Below are 17,762 nucleotides of genomic sequence, written 5' to 3'. Positions count from 1 at the left end.
TTACATCTGCAAAAAAGCAATAAACGGATGGATCTGTGTTGAGGGTCCCATCCAACTTAGTAGAGGAAGCAAATGGATGTCAGGAGAGTTTGGAAGGTGCCCTTCTGCCCAGAAGAAGGGGGCCAGTCTAGATGTCCCTTGATGGGGTCTGTACTAGGATTTCTGTTCTCCACCAATTTAACACAGTGTGTGCCACACAAACAAAGTTTCTGAAGTAGAACAACTACTTTCAAAGTAAAGACCACCCAATAAAACAGGAAATAACACTTTCAAATCAGAAACAGATTTTTTATTATTAAAAAAATGTTTTTTATAAAAACTTTGAAAATTTGCCAAAAATCCATGGATAAGTCAAAGGTTATGAGAGTTGGTGAGCTCACAGTGGTCCACGTGTTCTACCACTGTAGCAAATTTCATCAGGATTGGTCTAAAAATGGGGGAGGGAGAGTCCCCTGATGTTTCCCCAGTGCCAGTGTTGTTTTTTTCCTACTGCGCATGCCATTAACGAATTGATTTGGAAGTTTTGTAAAGTTTTGAAACTTTTTTTGGAAAACTTCAGAAGTGACTTTAGAATCTAACATCGAGTTTTGAGCCTTTTTTTTTTTGGATCAACCAAGCCTAGTATTTAATGGATGTGTCTTAATTAATTGTTTTAATTGTTGCTTTAATTTTTAATATTTTGATTGTACTGTGGTTGTATTTATGATGCTAGCATCGTATGATGCTTTCGTTAGGCCGCCTTGAGTCCCCCTTCAGGGGGAGAAGGATGGGGTATAAATATAGGAAGTAAATAAATAAATAAAAATAGTATTTACGACTATGGGTGGCAGAGAAAGACAGTCATGATTGACAGTTGAACTTCTGTGCTATTCTCAGTCACAGCTATCTGGGCTCTTTCTTTGGCTACAGGACCCATCAAACCTTCAGGGAAAAGTTCAGAAACACCAGGCTTTTGAAGCTGAGCTGTCTGCGAACCAGAGCCGCATCGATGGCCTTGAGAAAGCTGGTCAGAAGTTGATCGATGTCAAACATTATGCCTCAGATGAAGTGGCCACTCGCATGAATGAGGTCATCAACCTGTGGAAGAAGCTCCTGGAAGCCACAGAATTGAAAGGTAAAGCATGAGAGAGATTTAGATTCTAGGATTCCGAAGATAGGTGTTGGTCGGTCAGTTGAAAGGGATGCAGATCGAACTCTTCCCTCTTCCTCTTCCCAGGGATCAAGCTTCGTGAAGCCAACCAGCAACAGCAGTTCAACCGCAACGTGGAAGACATTGAACTGTGGCTCTACGAAGTGGAAGGGCACTTGGCTTCAGACGATTATGGGAAGGACCTCACCAACGTCCAGAACCTTCAGAAGAAACACGCGCTGCTGGAAACGGATGTTGCTGCTCACCAGGTATTGTCTCTGCCTGCCTTTCCCCAGGGCCCTTTGACACAATGTGATTCCACTTGACTGGCAGCGATTGCGTTTCTTATCATTCTGGGATTTGCAGTTTAGGAAGGGGCATTCGGAATCCTCAGCCAGGGAGCTCTAGTGCAGTGTTTCTCAATCTGGGGGTTGGGACCACTGGGTGGGTCGCGAGGGGATGTCAGAGGGATCACCAAAGACCATCAGAAAACACAGTATTTTCTGTTGATCAGAGGGGTTCTGTGTGGGAAGTTTGGCCCAATTCTAATGTTGGTGGGGTTCAAAATGCTTTTTGATTGTAGGTGAACTGTAAATCCCAGAAACTACAAATGTCAAGATCTATTTCCCCCAAATTCCACCAGTGTTCACATTTGGGCATATTGAATATTGGTGCCAAGATTGGTTCAGATCTATCATTGTTTGAGTCCACAGTTCTCTGGATGTAGGTGAACTACAACTCCAAAACTCAAGGTCAATGCCCACCAAACCCTTCCAGTATTTTATGTTAGTCATGGGAGTTCTGTGCGCCAAGTTTGGTTCAATTCCATCATTGGTGGAGTTCAGAATGCTCTTTGATTATAGGTGAACTATAAATCCCAGCAACTACAACTCCCAAATGACAAAATCAATCCCCTCTCCAAGCCCACTGGTTGGGTGTATCAGGTATTTGTGCCAAATTTGATCCAGTGAATGAAAATACACCCTGCATATCAGATATTTACATTACGATCATAGCAAAATTACAGTTATGAAGTAGCAATGAAAATAATTTTATGGTTGGGGTTCACCATGAAATGAGGAACTGTATTAAGGGATCACAGCATTAGGAAGGTTGAGAAACACTGCTCTAGTGCCTCACTAGAAAACAAACCCCATGATCCTGTAGGAAGCAACAGAATTGTAATGCTAGAGCTGGGTAGCATAAAAGACCCCCAAGTCCCAAAAGAGAGTGGGAAAAGTCCTGTTCTTGATTGCGTCCTCATTGATCTTTCCAAGTTTCTGGAATGCGCTGTCATACATTTTACAGAGCATATATGTGTATCTGTTGAAATATTTATTCATTCTTCATCGTGGTCCCTGTGAAATTACACATATATTGTGGCCTTAATCCCATTATACAAGTAGCTGTATTTCCTTGGAGGTTGTACAAGGGGGCACCAGTCATATAAAAATTATGCTGGTGGTTCAGCTATCAATGATGTAGTGTAGTCCTTAGCAGTTAGTGGGAAATTGAATCACACAGTTGATTGTGTAATATTGCAAGACAGAATATCCACTGAACGAAGTAATAAAAATAAAAATAATAGAGTAAAATAATGTAAATGTAATAATAACAATAATAAGAGAGCAAAATAATAAATGTATTAAAATAATAGTAAAATAATAAATGTAGTAATAAAGTAAAATAATGTAAATGTAATAATAATAACAAAGTTAAATAATGTAAATGTAATAATAATAGAGTAAAAATGTAGTAAAAATAATGATAATAGAGTAAAATAAAATGTAATCATAAAATTAGAGTATTTATTTATTTATTTATTTACAGTATTTGTATACCGTTTTTCACACCCTGAAGGGGACTCAAAGCGGTTTGCACATAGGTAATGGCAAAATTCAATGCCAGCATAAACAATTACAATGATACAATTACAGTTAGACATCAATCAAATTAAAATACATCCATAAACAGTAGAACAATAATTAAAACAGTAAAACAAGTCTCATCTGTCAAATTGCCGTTCCAGTCATTGTCTTTCCAAAATGCTGCATAGATTTGTTCTACTGCCTGAAGGCCTGGTCCCAAAACCATGTTTTTAATTTTTTCCTAAAAGCCAGGAGGGAGCGAGTGGATCTTACCTCATCTGAGAGAGTGTTCCATAGGCGGGGGGCCACTCCTGGGATGATCTTAGACTACGAGGTGGGACATAGGGGCAGATGTGTTCGATAATACATTAATAATACTAAAAATAAATGTAGTAATAACAGTAATAAAGAGTAAAATAAATGGAATAATAAAAATATAATAAAAATAATAGAGTAAAATAATTTAATAATAATAATAATAAAATAGAATAAAATAATAAATGTAGTAGTAGTAGTAGTAATAATAACAACAACAGAGTAAAATAATACATTACTTTGACTTGATTATAAACTGAAGGGGGCTCTTTCAGCTTGAAAAAAGGGATGAAAAACTCCCCTTATACTCGAGTATATAGGGTAACAAGAAACTGTATAGCCTGTTGCTTTAAGTTTCCTTATGCGCTGTTTAAAGGAAACTCCCAATCAGATCTCATCAGAGCCCACAGGGGCGTTTAAATGAAGGCTGCTATGGACCTGAGGTTTCTTAATATTAAACGATGTGTTTTAGGACCGCATTGATGGCATCACCATCCAAGCCAGACAGTTCCAGGAGGCCGGACACTTTGATGCCGACAACATCAAGAAGAAGCAGGAGGCGTTGGTCGCCCGCTACGAAGCCCTCAAGGATCCCATGGTGGCCCGCAAACAGAAGCTGGCCGATTCCCTTCGCCTGCAGCAGCTCTTCCGGGATGTAGAAGATGAAGAAACTTGGATTAGAGAGAAGGAGCCCATTGCGGCCTCAACCAACAGAGGTTGGTGCATTGCTGTTGCATTCAGCAGGGAGAGGATTAGATGGGTAGTTCTAATAGGTGTCTAGGCAGCATTCGATTCCTTGCATTTTGTTTGGTGCATTTTTTGTGATGGGTATTATTAGAGCTGATGTAGGAGAGTCCGGAATCCTCAGAAACGCTGTACCATTTCCCCATGCCTTGGAAGGAAATGTGCTCTGTTTTCCTGTTGCTGCTTTCAATCTTTTAATGCTGCATAAATTGGCAATTCACCAGTGTGAAGCCTCGCAGCCCCTCGGTGTGTTTTTTTAAAAATTGTAATTTATTTTTATTGAGAATAAAAGTGTCTCCGAGAAAGAAAAAGAGTGATAGATTTATGTATGATATGATAAAATAAAGAAGTTAGATATACAAAAAGTGTGGGAACAATTGATCAAAGGAAAATAGGAAAGGGAGAAAAAATAAAATAATAAAATAAAAGTCTTTAAGTAACATTATTACTTCTAGATTCCTCTGGGTTGTAGATCCAACTCTTTTCTATGGTCATGTTGTCCTTTTGCCGTTGGATTCCTGTTGTTTGGGCCTTTGAGATTATTTTAAGTCTCTTGGATATAAATTTCTGTATTATCCTTTTTTTAGGAATTCCATAAATTTCCCACAATTTGTTCTGTGTCTTTGTACATTGTTATATGTTAGTCTTTGTATAAATAAGTCCATGTTCATGATATCCCAAACTTTTAGAAACCAGTTCTTCTTCGTGGAGTCTACTAACATAATGGGTTTTAGTTCTGCGCATGCGCAGCTGTTCGGAAACTTCTAGAATCTTGTAAAAGAAAAATTTTGGCAGAGGCCCCGCCCACTCCCCCTAATATTATTATTTTTTATTATTATTAAACTTTATTTGTACCCCGCTAGCATCTCCCGAAAGACTCGATGCTGCTTACAAAGGCCAAGGCCTCAACACACAATATAACAATACAAAACCTAAGGCAAATTAAAAACAATTAAAGCAATATAAACAACAAGCAATAAACAGTACACTAAGACACAATAAAACTGGGCCGGGCCAGAGTAATGGGTACAGGGTTAGAAATGGAGATGAGATAATAGTATAAATGCCCAAGGCGGGGACTTCACCTTAGTTCCTTTTTTCCGCGACCAGACAACCTCCTGTGATAAAGAGCGAAAGAAATTGGAAGCTTTAGGATAAAGATCTACTCCTCGGCATGCTTGGCATCTAGAATGGCACACTATGGTGCATATATTGCAGGATATCAGAACTATTTGTGTTTTTGTCCATTTCAAAATCTATGATCCCTAGTAGGAAATACTCCGGATTAAGCTTGAAACTTATCTGTAGGATTGATTCTATCTTTTTATAAATATGGTGCCAGAAGTTTTTAACTTTCTTACACTTCCACCACATGTGTATAAATCTACCCGTGTGTTTCTCACATTTTCAACATTTCTCATAAGTTTTCCCTTTATTTTTGAGAGTTTTTCTGGTGTTAAGTACCACCTATAAACTACCTTGTACCAGTTTTCTTTAAACTCCGTAGAATATGTGTATTTTAATTTCTTTGTTCAAATCTCTTCCCACTCTGACATGTTTATTGAGCGGCCTAACTCCTTGGCCTATTTTATCATAACCTCCTTTACCTGCTCTTCTTCTTTTATCCATAATAGTAATTGTTGGTATAACTTTTTTGTTAATTTCGTGTCAGTTTTTAATATTTTATCCCAAAAAGTCTCCTCTAATTTGAAGCCTATCTTTTTGTCTATTTGCAGCCCCTCTCTGTGTTACATCTACAACTTTTCCTTTGTGATTTGGGCCGGAATGGCCGATCCTAATGGCCACCTCTCTTGCCTTTCAGGGAAGGACCTGATTGGGGTGCAGAACTTGCTGAAGAAGCACCAAGCCTTGCAAGCAGAGATTGCAGGACACGAGCCTCGCATCCGAGCCGTCACTCAGAAGGGAAATGCCATGGTGGACGAAGGTACCCCTCACTATCCATGCCTGACCTATTTGCGTATATGCAACAAGTGTGCTCACCCCACTGGTTCATAGGATTATAGATTTCACAGTTGCTCAGGCCTTGCTTGCTTCGCTTGGGACCCTCGGTGCTACCCAAAGGGGCCTTTTGCAGCAAGCAGTGTTAATATCTCTGAATTTGAATATATCCGATCCAATACTGATGAGATGCTAATGATTGTTATATTGATGTTTAATCGTTGATGATGCTACTGTTTTTAACTGTCCCATATTCATTTTGTGATGTTTTGCATTGAATTTTGCTGTTGCTAACCGCTTTGAGTCGCCTGAGGGCTGAGAAAAGCGGTATATAAATGAAGTAAATAATAAATAAATAAATAAATAAATAGGCCTTTTTTTGGCATATACATAGCAAAAAAGTACAAAATACAATACAAACCATAGAAAAGGGAACTTCACATTTGTTACACATTCAGTTTACAGACTTCGTTCAGGAATCTTGCCACTGAAAGGCAACAGTTAAAATCTTGGCAGTTTAAAAGCATAATTACTTTCCCATCGTGGTCAACTGTGAATCGCACATATGTCTACAAAGTTTTGAATACTGGCAGAGCTCATAGATGTGGAAGGCCAATTCTACATAGATCTATATACAGGGATGGTCAACTGTACATTTGTTGTGCTAATACTGTACACATCGTATCAGGCTAACAGCTGGACTTAACCCTGCCAACAGTATGGTCCTTTAAGTATAACCACCTTTCCCCAGTCCTAATCTTACGATGAGAAACCTAACCTTCAAGAATATGCAGAACAAGAGAAAAATATATATAGTCACATGTATATATTTGAAGGTTACAGGTAAGCAACCTATATTTTGTCTGGGTCACTATGGTCTTTCAAGGAATCTATAACATGTGGAATGTGTCCAGAGGAGGGCGGCTAAAATGATCAAGGGTCTGGAGAACAAGCCCTATGAGGAGCGGCTTAAGGAGCTGGGCATGTTTAGCCTGAAGAAGAGAAGGCTGAGAGGAGATATGATAGCCATGTATAAATATGTGAGAGGAAGCCACAGGGAGGAGGGAGCAAGCTTGTTTTCTGCCGCCCTGAAGACTAGGATGCAATGGAGCAATGGCTTCAAACTACAAGAAAGAAGATTCCACCTGAACATTAGGAAGAACTTTCTGACTGTGAGAGCCGTTCAGCAGTGGAACTCTCTGCCCCGAAGTGTGGTGGAGGTTCCTTCTGTGGAGGCTTTTAAACAGAGGCTGGATGGCAATCTGTCGGGGCTGCTTTGAACGTGATTGTTCTGCTTCTTCGCAGAATGGGGTTGGACTGGATGGCCCATGAGGTCTCTTCCAACTTTATGATTCTATGACTGTGAGAGCCGTTCAGCAGTGGAACTCTCTGCCCCGGAGTGTGGTGGAGGCTACTTCTTTGGAAACTTTTAAACAGAGGCTGGATGGCCATCTGTCAGGGGTGATTTGAATGCAATATTCCTGCCTCTTGGCAGGGGGTTGGACTGGATGGCCCATGAGGTCTCTTCCAACTCTTTGATTCTATGATTCTATGTGGTACTAAGCTAGATCTTAGTTCCTGGTAAAGTGGGCAGTGCAGAAAAATATGTGGGATGGAATCCAGCTGTCCTGTGCTACAGGAACAAAGCCTCTTATCGCTCGGTAGACCATTGAGTCTTCTTCTATGGAGCGGAGATGGCATAATATTAAGTCTAGGCAGCATGTAGGCTCTCCTATATGAGGAATTAGTGAGTGCTGCAATATAAAAGACTGGGTTTCCCCGTATGAATGGAATTGCCATGTTCATAGATGAACAGGATTTGTTGGCCAAGCTCAGCAGTTGGTTATAATCTCTTTCTAGCATCCTCTTTTTAATAACGGGTAAAGATCTCAGTGAAAGTTATCAAGTTCAAGAAGTCACTTGTTGCACTTCAGGCCAGGAAAAGCCCTCTGACTTTAAACACCACACAATTGAGTATGAAAGCAATCCTTTTACTGAAGATAATTAAAAAGCAGAATGGTAAAAAGCATTTTAAAGGAATAGGTAAATCCAATTGGGTAGGAAGATAAGCCGGAGCAAAAGTAGTCCAAGATAATAGTCCATCAAAGTCCATGAAAAACAAAGGCAAAACTTCTCCAATAAAATCCAGGGAACCAAGAAATATGAATCCAAAGCATGAACATAAAATCATAGAACCCAAGAATCGAAACCATGAAACAAGGCACTTTAAGCATGAATCTTTCCAAACAAAGCTTCCAAGAAACAAGGACAAGATCTTGACTTGATTCCAAATGATGCTTCATCTGACTACATCTCCTGTACTTGGGACTTTTATCTCCTCGTTAAGCTATGTCCCAAGCGCTAAGAAATTGGTTTTGCTTTAGCTTAGAGTCTCCTATCTTTTTCTCTCTGAGACTGGCAGAACGCCGAAGCCACTGTTCGGCTTTTCCGTTCTGACTAATCTCCTCCCGTCTATCTATTTGCTCATTAATTTCTGCAGCTGGGCCAGGTGCCGAGCTGTTCTCAAGCCCCAAATCATGGTAGCAATTCCAGGAGGACACCATCATCCCCACACGTGAGGGCAATCTGGCTGCGACATCTGTCACCCCATTGTTCGCCAGGGTTGATTTGGCTGACCTAGCTGGCTAGGCGGGTGTCCCCTTCCTCCCTCACTGCTCAATATGCATCCCTTCCGAAGCTGCGCATTCGGTGGAAGAGGATGGCGTTCCAGGCATAGAAGGAGTATACCGAGGTCTCCAGTCTTCGGTCCCGGGTATACGATAGCTATGCTCCCCTGCTAGAACCTCCAAACAAGCTCAAGATTTGAATATATCAGGAGCAGCAGGGCGGCATTTTGTCAGTCGTACGGCCTTGCCAAGGTCACCAGTGACGTTAGCTTTGTACACTATATCCCAGAGGACATTATTAATAATTCCATTGTGTCTGCCCAAGTTCTGCTTGTCCCCAAAAAGTAATCATAGCTCAGAGCCAGTCACAGAGGGAGAACACACTCTGATTAAATTGGGCACGTTAATTAGATTTCCAGAAGGAAGCAAAGAAAATTAAGAGTTCACGGAGAACTGAAAGTGACTGGAATAATCAGCACAATCAGTTGGTGAGAGGAGAAATCCACACAAACCGAACGTCTCCCATCGTCTCACAGAGACAGACAGGTAGAAAAACATAAAGTCTCTTGAGAGTGAAAAACAGATCCATTGTAGTAGTTTGTTCCCTTTCATTTAGAGGAAGGTTTGTATTTCTTCCCTCAAGTTCTGTCTGTTTCTCTGGGAAATCGCTTAGACTTGAGGGCCTTCTGCTCCATCGCTATGTTTTCACTATACTTTGTAGTGTGGATGAGTCCAGAAAATTCAACTTCCTCAAGATTGCTGTTCTTCTGCCATTTAGGACATTTTGCTGCCGAAGACGTGAAAGCCAAACTGAGCGACCTGAACCAGAAATGGGAATCCTTGAAAGGCAAGGCCTCCCAGCGCCGGCAGGATTTGGAGGATTCCCTGCAGGCCCAGCAGTATTTTGCCGATGCCAACGAGGCCGAGTCTTGGATGCGGGAGAAGGAACCCATTGTAGGCAGCACCGATTACGGAAAGGATGAGGATTCGGCTGAGGTGCGTCATTGTTGCCGCCGCCTGCCGCATTTTGACAGGCTCTCAAAGGGGGGGGATTGATTTCAAGAGCACAACCAACGAAACTGTGTTCTTGTCCAACTTCTCCTAACCTCACACTCCCACAATCCCCGGTCAACATGACTGTTGGACATGCTGGGTCAAACAATGGGAATGTTGGTCCAGTGTTTCTGGCAGGGAGAGGAGTTGCAGAAACCTGTTCTAAGATGGAATTAAGAAGGGGGCTGTTAGCCAACTAAAGGCAGGCAGCATCAATGCTGAATGGTGCCAAAGAGTAATGGGAGTAACATATACATGTATTCTCGGGCTGAAATGTACAACTTCAGTCTGTGGCCCCTTGCAGTTTTCTTTTTATGGATCTCAACCACTGAAAGGAGAATAGCACTGTAGGTCTTTTCTTTGAGGGTGTAGCTGTTAGAGTGCCATTTTATGCTTCTGTTTCCAGGCTCTTCTCAAGAAGCACGAAGCCCTGATGTCGGATCTCTCTGCCTACGGCAGCAGCATTGAGGCCCTGAGGGAACAAGCCCAAGCCTGTCGGGTAAGCAGAAAGGGGCAGGCATGGCTTTCACGTCGCTTTTTCTCTCAAACTTTATTTATGTGTCACCTGTCAGTGGGCCACAGTGACTGTCAAGCTCTTACAATAAACAAATTTCCAAATGAAGTGAATACTGTACAGTGTTTCCCATCGTGGTCAACTGTGAATCGCACATATGGTAATTTCTGCCCCTGAGCAGACAGCTTCGGAACCTTCTAGATAGATTTGAAAACTTTTCTGGCAGTTAGCCCCTTCCACTGTCTGTTTGTGAGTATAAGTAGCCAGTGGACGGGGCAATTGCCTCAGTTCTCTTCATCCGCCGCTCTGTCAGCAGCTGAGAAACTTTGTTTGTGTGACTAGCTTTTTTGGACTGCCTGACTAACTAAACCAGACTGTCTATCGCTCTCTGACTTTCTCCACTCTGACCTGGTCTGTTTGCTGGACTTCTGACTTTAAGTATTCTCCTTTCAACTGTCATGGCGGCCACTTCAGCCTTTAAGCGCTGTGCCTCATGCTCAGCGAGCTATTCAGACACTGTTGGCCTTTTGTTATGTTTGTTATGCCTGGGGGACAGACAACAAGGAAAAATCTGGTACTTTGTGTGAATACTGCGCTTTATGAGGGGATCTTCCCCCTCCCCCCCCAAAACGGGCCATTCCCTCACGGAGAAAAAGAATTGGCATGTAAAAAGAAGTCAAAGAAAAATAAACCTCAGAATCACCTGTGCAGGAGCGATGCTGCTTTGGAGCCATCTGAGAAGGCTGGAATTCCTGCTACTTTGGGGGAGCTAGTGGCAGCCTCCCAAAGTGGGGCAGATTCAGGGCTCGCCAAACTCACTCATGTGTGAGAAGCAGCCTACCTTTGGGACCAATCTCCAAATGCCACTATAAGTGAAATTCCATGAAGTAGGGTTACCCCCTCCTCGCCCTCTTTACCTTTCTCTTTCTCCGCCTCGTCACCACCTGGGCTTCTTGCCATCGCTTCTGGAGCGATTGCGGAGGTGGCGGGGCCCAAGCGGCGGCATGAGGCCTGGAGCAGCAGCAGCAGCAGCCACGGCTCCCGTACCAGGCCTGTTTGTGGGAAAGGAGGGTGCCGAGGAGGAAAGAGGGCGAGGAGTCAAGAAGAGCCAGGGGGCAGCCACTTGCCAAGAGGGGTTTGCAGGTGCCCTCCTTTATGGCGGAAGGGATTGGGTGGGTGGTGGCCTTGGCCCCTCCCAAGCCCAGGGTGCTACGATTATTCCAGCTTCCCAGGTGGGCTTAATTTCCGCCACCCCCGGAGGGAAGAAGAATTGCCGATTGAGGCGGTGGAGGATCAGGCGGCAACGAGGTGCCTTTCTCTCTCTCTCTTATTTCTGCGCAGTGTTCCCTTGCTACTTAAATTCATTTTTTTTAAAAAAAACCTGCAAAACAGCGAGTCTGCGAAAAGCGAACCGCGGAGTAGCAAGGGAACACTGTATGACCTAAGGCGTAATCTGGCACTTGGCTGCAATGGGTCTACTCTTACTTTTCATTGTGGTGAAATTAGGTGCCTTGGCTTATTGTTGGGTCGGCTTATCTTCGAGTATATATGGTACATCTCTCAGGGCGAACAAATTGATCCTTGGTTTCCAAGAGCAGCAAATAGGTCTTTGAGGGAAGGAACAACAAAGATATCAGAGCCCATTGAAACTCCTCCTATTGTTCCGCTGCCATCCTCCTTTCCCCCCTTTGAATGAAATCGCTTTGTCAAAGGAAAAGGGATCCATAGGCTTACAAGTTTGGGACTTGCAGAATGTAATAGCAATGCATGATAAAGCAATTCTTCTAGGGAGGATATGAGTAAAAGGCTTATTTTCCCATACAATGAAACCATATTTCTCTTGTTTAGCAACAAGTTGCTCCAACAGATGATGAAACTGGCAAAGAACTGGTTCTGGCTCTGTACGACTATCAAGAGAAGAGTCCTCGGGAGGTGACCATGAAGAAGGGAGACATCCTGACTCTGCTGAACAGCACCAATAAGGTAAAATGCCGGGTGGATATTGTCTCAAGTGCCTCTCGGCCTCCAGTAAGTTCAGTATCACCTGTGTCGTTTGAGTTGCTTTTAAGGGGTGCTTTTATTGACCTCTGAACGTCCACTCAAAGGCACAAAAGTAAATAATGAAGCGTGCTACCTCAGTCAGCTGCAAAACCCAGAGCGACACTTACCCTTTTTATTGCAATAAATTCACCCTGCAACTTTAGTTCAACTCTAAAGCTTGGAGTGGCTTACTTTATTGTAAATACTAAACTACAAACTATTTACAAGAGCAGAATAAAACACATCCGTTTGCTAGCTGTACATCGCTGGAAGCTTAATCCACATGGCTATCTGATCTTCCTGGAATGTAAACACACACCAGAACTCTCAAAGGTTATGCTCTAGGAATCAAGTACAGCTCTATGTATTTAACTCTTACACTGCATAACTCTTACACTGCTCCACCAAACTACAAACAGTATTTCACTACATTTAAACCAGTTTCACACTTCAAAACCAAGTTTTTTGTAGAGTGTCAATGGTTTGGGCAACAATGTGCAGACAAACCTTGTAATGCAAGCACACAACACCCTTGGGTAGCAGTCCTCTGTGTTTTGTCCAAATTTTAGGCTTCATCTCTTCAGCGAGCAACTCCCTGTAATGATCTCTGTTGACTATTGAACCGTTTCCCAGTTTCCTAAATTGCCCTCTTTTCATTCAGATTGCGGGGGGGGGGGGGGGGGGGCGCCATTTTTGCTTTTAATGCAATCACAAATAAACTGATGCAACACTTTCAAAACCACAGAGTAGTGAGGGGAGACAGAGACTTTGTATGGAAAGCTTACTTAGCCAATCCCTTGTAGCTTGAGGATGATTATCTTCCAGATGTGGTGTCTTGGTGGTAGGTGTGTAGGTGGCTATGGAGCCCTATTCTTGATCCGCATGTTCTCCCACAGTAAGGACATCAGTTTCTAGGTAGAAGGCAGTCCCGGTCAGGGTTGGCTTGACGTGCCTTCCTCTTGGCACCTTTTTCCTTTTCACCCTCCATTCGGGCCTCTTCGAATTCTTCAGCACTGCTGGTCACAGCTGACCTCCAGTTAGAGCACACAAGGGCCAGGGCCTCCCAGTTCTCGGTGTCTATGCCACAGATTTCTTCTTCTCTCCACCAACATCACGTTTTCCGTTCTTGAGTTGGGAGTAGGTAACTGCTTTGGAACATAGTGATCTTTGGGCATTTGGACAACGTGGCCAGTCCAGCAAAGTTGATGGCAGAGGAGCATCACTTCAGTGCTGGTGGTCTTTGCTTCTTCCAACACGCTGACATTTGTCCACCTGTTTTCACAAGAGATTTACAGGATTTTTCGAAGGCAGCGCTGGTTGAATCGTTCCGGGAGTTGTGTATGACGTCTGTAGACAGTCCACGTTTCACAGGCCTAGAGCAGGGTTGGGAGGGGAATGGCTTTCTAAACAAGCCCCTTGGTATCCCTATGGATGTCCTGTTCCTCAAACACTCTGCTTCATTTGGAAGAATGCTGCACTTGCAGAGCTCAGGCGGTGTTAAATTAGCCTCCCTGCCTAAGTGGTACCAAATTTCTTACTTGACAGATGCAACTGCAAATGTCGACAGCAAGCTAGACAAATGGTCGGGAGCTTATTCTGACCTGGACTGGCTTCGAACTCATGACCTTTTGGTCAGTAGTGATTTTAATGCAGCTGACTCCCAACCAGCTGTGCCACAAACCGGTCCTAAATTGCATCAATGGAAAACCTAAGCAAGACCTTCTTCTGGTTTGGCTTCCTTGCAGGACTGGTGGAAGGTGGAAGTGAACGACCGGCAGGGATTTGTCCCGGCTGCCTACGTGAAGAAACTGGACCCAGCTCAGTCGGCCTCTCGGGAGAACCTTCTGGACGAACAGGGCAGCATCGCCTTGCGGCAGGAGCAAGTCGACAACCAGTAAGATCTGGGGAAGCGCCTGGAGTCTCATTTTCCCTTTTATTTTGATGGGTTAAGATGCTTAATTGTTCCTTTTTCCTAGAAAGGATTCCACTGGAACGCATCCCGCGTCCCCTTCCATTCTTTCATGGGTCCCTTGACTTGCTTCTTCTGCTTCCTCCCCAGTTTTGCTGTTGAACTTTAAAATTGAATGCCTAACTTGTGTTGTCTGTGTTTTCCTCTCTTTCACCCATTCCGGTCCTAAGCAACGTGTCTGTTTTTATAATCATAATGCCCAGATTGTCTTCAAACATGATTCTGAATGAAATCCTTTCTTCAACGGAGTGTCCCAAAGTACAGTGCTATCCCTTGCTTGGGACTACAGCTTATTTGGCAAATTCTGATTGGACTTAGTCCTAAGAGGTGTGCATGATGAGATTAGAAAAATTGAATTGTGCTAAAACAAAATAGAGGCTTAGTTTTTCCCTTGTTGGAATGCATGGTTAAGGAGGCATGTATAGCTGAGTCCTCCTCGTTGCAATCCCAATGGGGCAGAGCTTTTTTTTTCTTGCTTCCTCCATTACATTAAAACCAAAACTTGTCCTTATTGGAAGCCTTGTTGCTCGATGCCACAAATTTATTATTTATTTTTATTTACAGTATTTATATTCCACCTTTCTCACCCCGCAGGGGACTCAGGGTGGATTACAACAACAACAACAACAGTAATCTTTATACCCCGCCACCATCTCCCCGATGGGGACACAGAGCGGCTCACATGAGGCCAAGCCCGAACAATTAAATTAAAGAAAAACCCAAAATGCAAACAATAAACAACAACATCATAATTACATAAAACAGTGTTTCTCAACCTGGGGGTCAGGACCCCTGGAGGGGTCGCCAGGGGGTTCCAGAGGGGTCACCAAAGACTATCAGAAAACACAGTATTTTCTGTTGGTCATGGGGATTCTGTGTAGGAAGTTTGGCCCAATTCTATCATTGGTGGAGTTCAGAATGCTTTTTGATTGTAAGTGAACTATAAATCCCAGCAACTACAACTCCCAAATGTCAAGGTCTATTTTCCCCAAACTCCACCAGTGTTCACATTTAGCATACTGAGTATTCGTGCCAAGTTTGGTCCAGATCCATCATTGTTTGAGTCCATAGTGCTCTCTGTAGGTGAACTACAAGTCCCAAACTCAACGCCAATGCCACCAAACCCTTCCAGTGTTTTCTGTTGGTCGTGGGCATTCTGTGCCAAGTCTGGTTCAATTCCATTGTTGGTGGGGTTTTGAATACTCTTTGATTGTAGGTGGACCATAAATCCCAACAACTGTTGTTGTTGTTCATTCGTTCAGTCGTCTCCGACTCTTCGTGACCTCATGGACCAGCCCACGCCAGAGCTCCCTGTCGGCCGTCACCACCCCCAGCTCCTTCAAGGTCAGTCCAGTCACTTCAAGGATGCCATCCATCCATCTTGCCCTTTGTCGGCCCCTCTTCCTAAATTATGTTTCATAACAGGAGCAAAAGAATGTTATGGTTGGGGGTCACCACAACATGAGGAACTGTATTAAGGGGATCGCGGCATTAGGAAGGTTGAGAAACACTAACATAAAACATGTGAATACAAAACAATATAAAATTTCAATAAGCACAAACACAATGACGGGCTATATGTAATGATTAAAAGAAGAACTAATTAAAAACTAATTAAAAACTCGGGTGAGATAAAAGAGAAGCAGGTTATTTGTGGAGGAGGACTCATTATAGCGAGGATTGTGGAATCAGGCTTTCCCACGAGGGAGGGGGGGATGTATACTCCAATGACAGAACATTGAGGCTGAGCAATAAGGCGCAGCAGAAGAGCCAGGTTTTAAGATTCTTTTTAAAGGTTTCTAGAGTAGGGGCTTTCTTAATTTCTCCAGGCAATGAGTTCCAGAGTCAGGGAGCCATATGCACATATGCATGGCAAACATTCAGTGCCATTTAGACATATCACATATATAGACAGACACAGAGGCAGCTTTTCCGGTTTCATGAGGGTATGCTGAATTCCGGCTACAGGGGGAGCTGCTGTTTCACTGTCCACTTGTGACACCGAGTCCTGATGGAGTACTTCCTCATTCTTATACACGCTGCTGGAAGGTTTTATGGCATCCTAAATTAGTTAAATTAGCCTCCCCACATAATGTGATACCTAAATTTCCTGCTTGACAGATGCAACTGTCTTTCAGGCTGCATAGGTCGACAGCAAGCTAGACTATTATTGGTCAGGAGCTTACTCCAACCCGGGCTACTAAGTAGCTGCACCACAGCCCAGTCCAAATCCGATTGGCATCCTAAATTAGTTAAATTAGCCTCCTCACATAAAGCGATACCTAAATTTCCTACTTGATAGATGCAACTGTCTTTCAGGCTGCATACGTTGACAGCAAGCTAGACTATTATTGGTCAGGAGCTTACTCCAACCCGGGCTACTAAGTAGCTGCACCACAGCCCAGTCCAAATCCGATTGGCATCCTAAATTAGTTAAATTATTCTCCTCACATAAAGCGATACCTAAATTTCCTGCTTGACAGATGCAACTGTCTTTCAGGCTGCATAGGTCGACAGCAAGCTAGACTATTATTGGTCAGGAGCTTACGCCAACCCGGGCTATTGACTAGCTGCACCACAGCCCAGTCCAAATCCGATTGGCATCCTAAATTAGTTAAATTATTCTCCTCACATAAAGCGATACCTAAATTTCCTGCTTGATAGATGCAACTGTCTTTCAGGCTGCATAGGTCGACAGCAAGCTAGACTATTATTGGTCAAGAGCTTAATCCAACCCGGGCTACTAACTAGCTGTACCACAGCCCAGTCCAAATCCGATTGGCATCCTAAATTAGTTCAATTAGCCTCCCCACATAAAACGATATCTAAATTTCCTACTTGACAGATGCAACTGTCTTTCAGGCTGCATAGGTCGACAGCAAGCTAGACTATTATTGGTCAGGAGCTTACTCCAACCCGGGCTACTAACTAGCTGCACCACAGCCTAGTCCAAATCTGATTGACTGTTTCTCAGAATCGAAAGCATCCCTGCCAGACTGCAGCCCTGATGCAAGGTTGGAACTGTACTGCTGGGAGTCTCCGTTTGCACCCGTGCTCTAATCCATTCCCCATCCCTTTTGTGTGACACTCTCCTTCCCTCCCTCCTTTCCATTTCTTCCCTTTCATGATCCCCGAATGGAGTCCCTGCCTTTATTTATCTATGTTAATCAGACTAATTATATTGGCATGCTTTTTCTGCTGTGCTCCCTCTCTGTCTGTGCAGGACTCTTATAACTAAGGAGGTCGGCAGTGTATCTCTCCGTATGAAACAGGTGGAAGAACTGTGAGTAGGCTGAGCCCTTTGTGGGAAAACAAAACCAAATATAGTTGTCTTGTCATCCTTCCATCCTTTTCTGTCCCTCCTTGGCATCCGAAGGAAGATGGGCCTTTGCTTTTACACGTCTGAGCTGGATTTGTTGGGGCCCTGGTGTTCTTCAGCCAGTGTTAAGGGTCCCTTATTTGTCATTTCTTCATTTATTTATTTTATTTGCAGTATTTATATTTCATCCTTCTCACCCCACAGGGGACTCAGGGCAGATCACAA

The 17,762-nt window shown here is 43.3% G+C and overlaps 1 protein-coding gene across 8 annotated transcripts in view; it reads left to right on the top strand.

The window, feature by feature from the left end:
• The window catches only part of SPTAN1 (spectrin alpha, non-erythrocytic 1), a 122,132-nt gene that overhangs the window by 54,835 nt on the left and 49,535 nt on the right, over positions 1-17,762 (top strand). For 5 of the 8 annotated variants that reach the window (XM_067471948.1, XM_067471947.1, XM_060757199.2 and 2 more), the window contains 9 exons: positions 910-1,114; positions 1,217-1,398; positions 3,785-4,028; positions 5,879-6,001; positions 9,421-9,638; positions 10,102-10,194; positions 12,058-12,192; positions 13,995-14,143; positions 17,442-17,501. In XM_067471948.1, the coding sequence (XP_067328049.1) occupies positions 910-1,114; positions 1,217-1,398; positions 3,785-4,028; positions 5,879-6,001; positions 9,421-9,638; positions 10,102-10,194; positions 12,058-12,192; positions 13,995-14,143; positions 17,442-17,501 (1,409 nt within the window). The remainder of the gene's footprint in view (positions 1-909; positions 1,115-1,216; positions 1,399-3,784; positions 4,029-5,878; positions 6,002-9,420; positions 9,639-10,101; positions 10,195-12,057; positions 12,193-13,994; positions 14,144-17,441; positions 17,502-17,762) is intronic. The other 3 variants (XM_067471949.1, XM_067471954.1, XM_067471953.1) reach the window with 1 other exon arrangement.

The sequence above is a fragment of the Anolis sagrei genome, chromosome 11, assembly GCF_037176765.1.
Source record: "Anolis sagrei isolate rAnoSag1 chromosome 11, rAnoSag1.mat, whole genome shotgun sequence".
NCBI classification, from domain to species: Eukaryota; Metazoa; Chordata; class Lepidosauria; order Squamata; family Dactyloidae; genus Anolis; species Anolis sagrei.
This window is presented reverse-complemented; position numbering and strand designations above follow the sequence as displayed.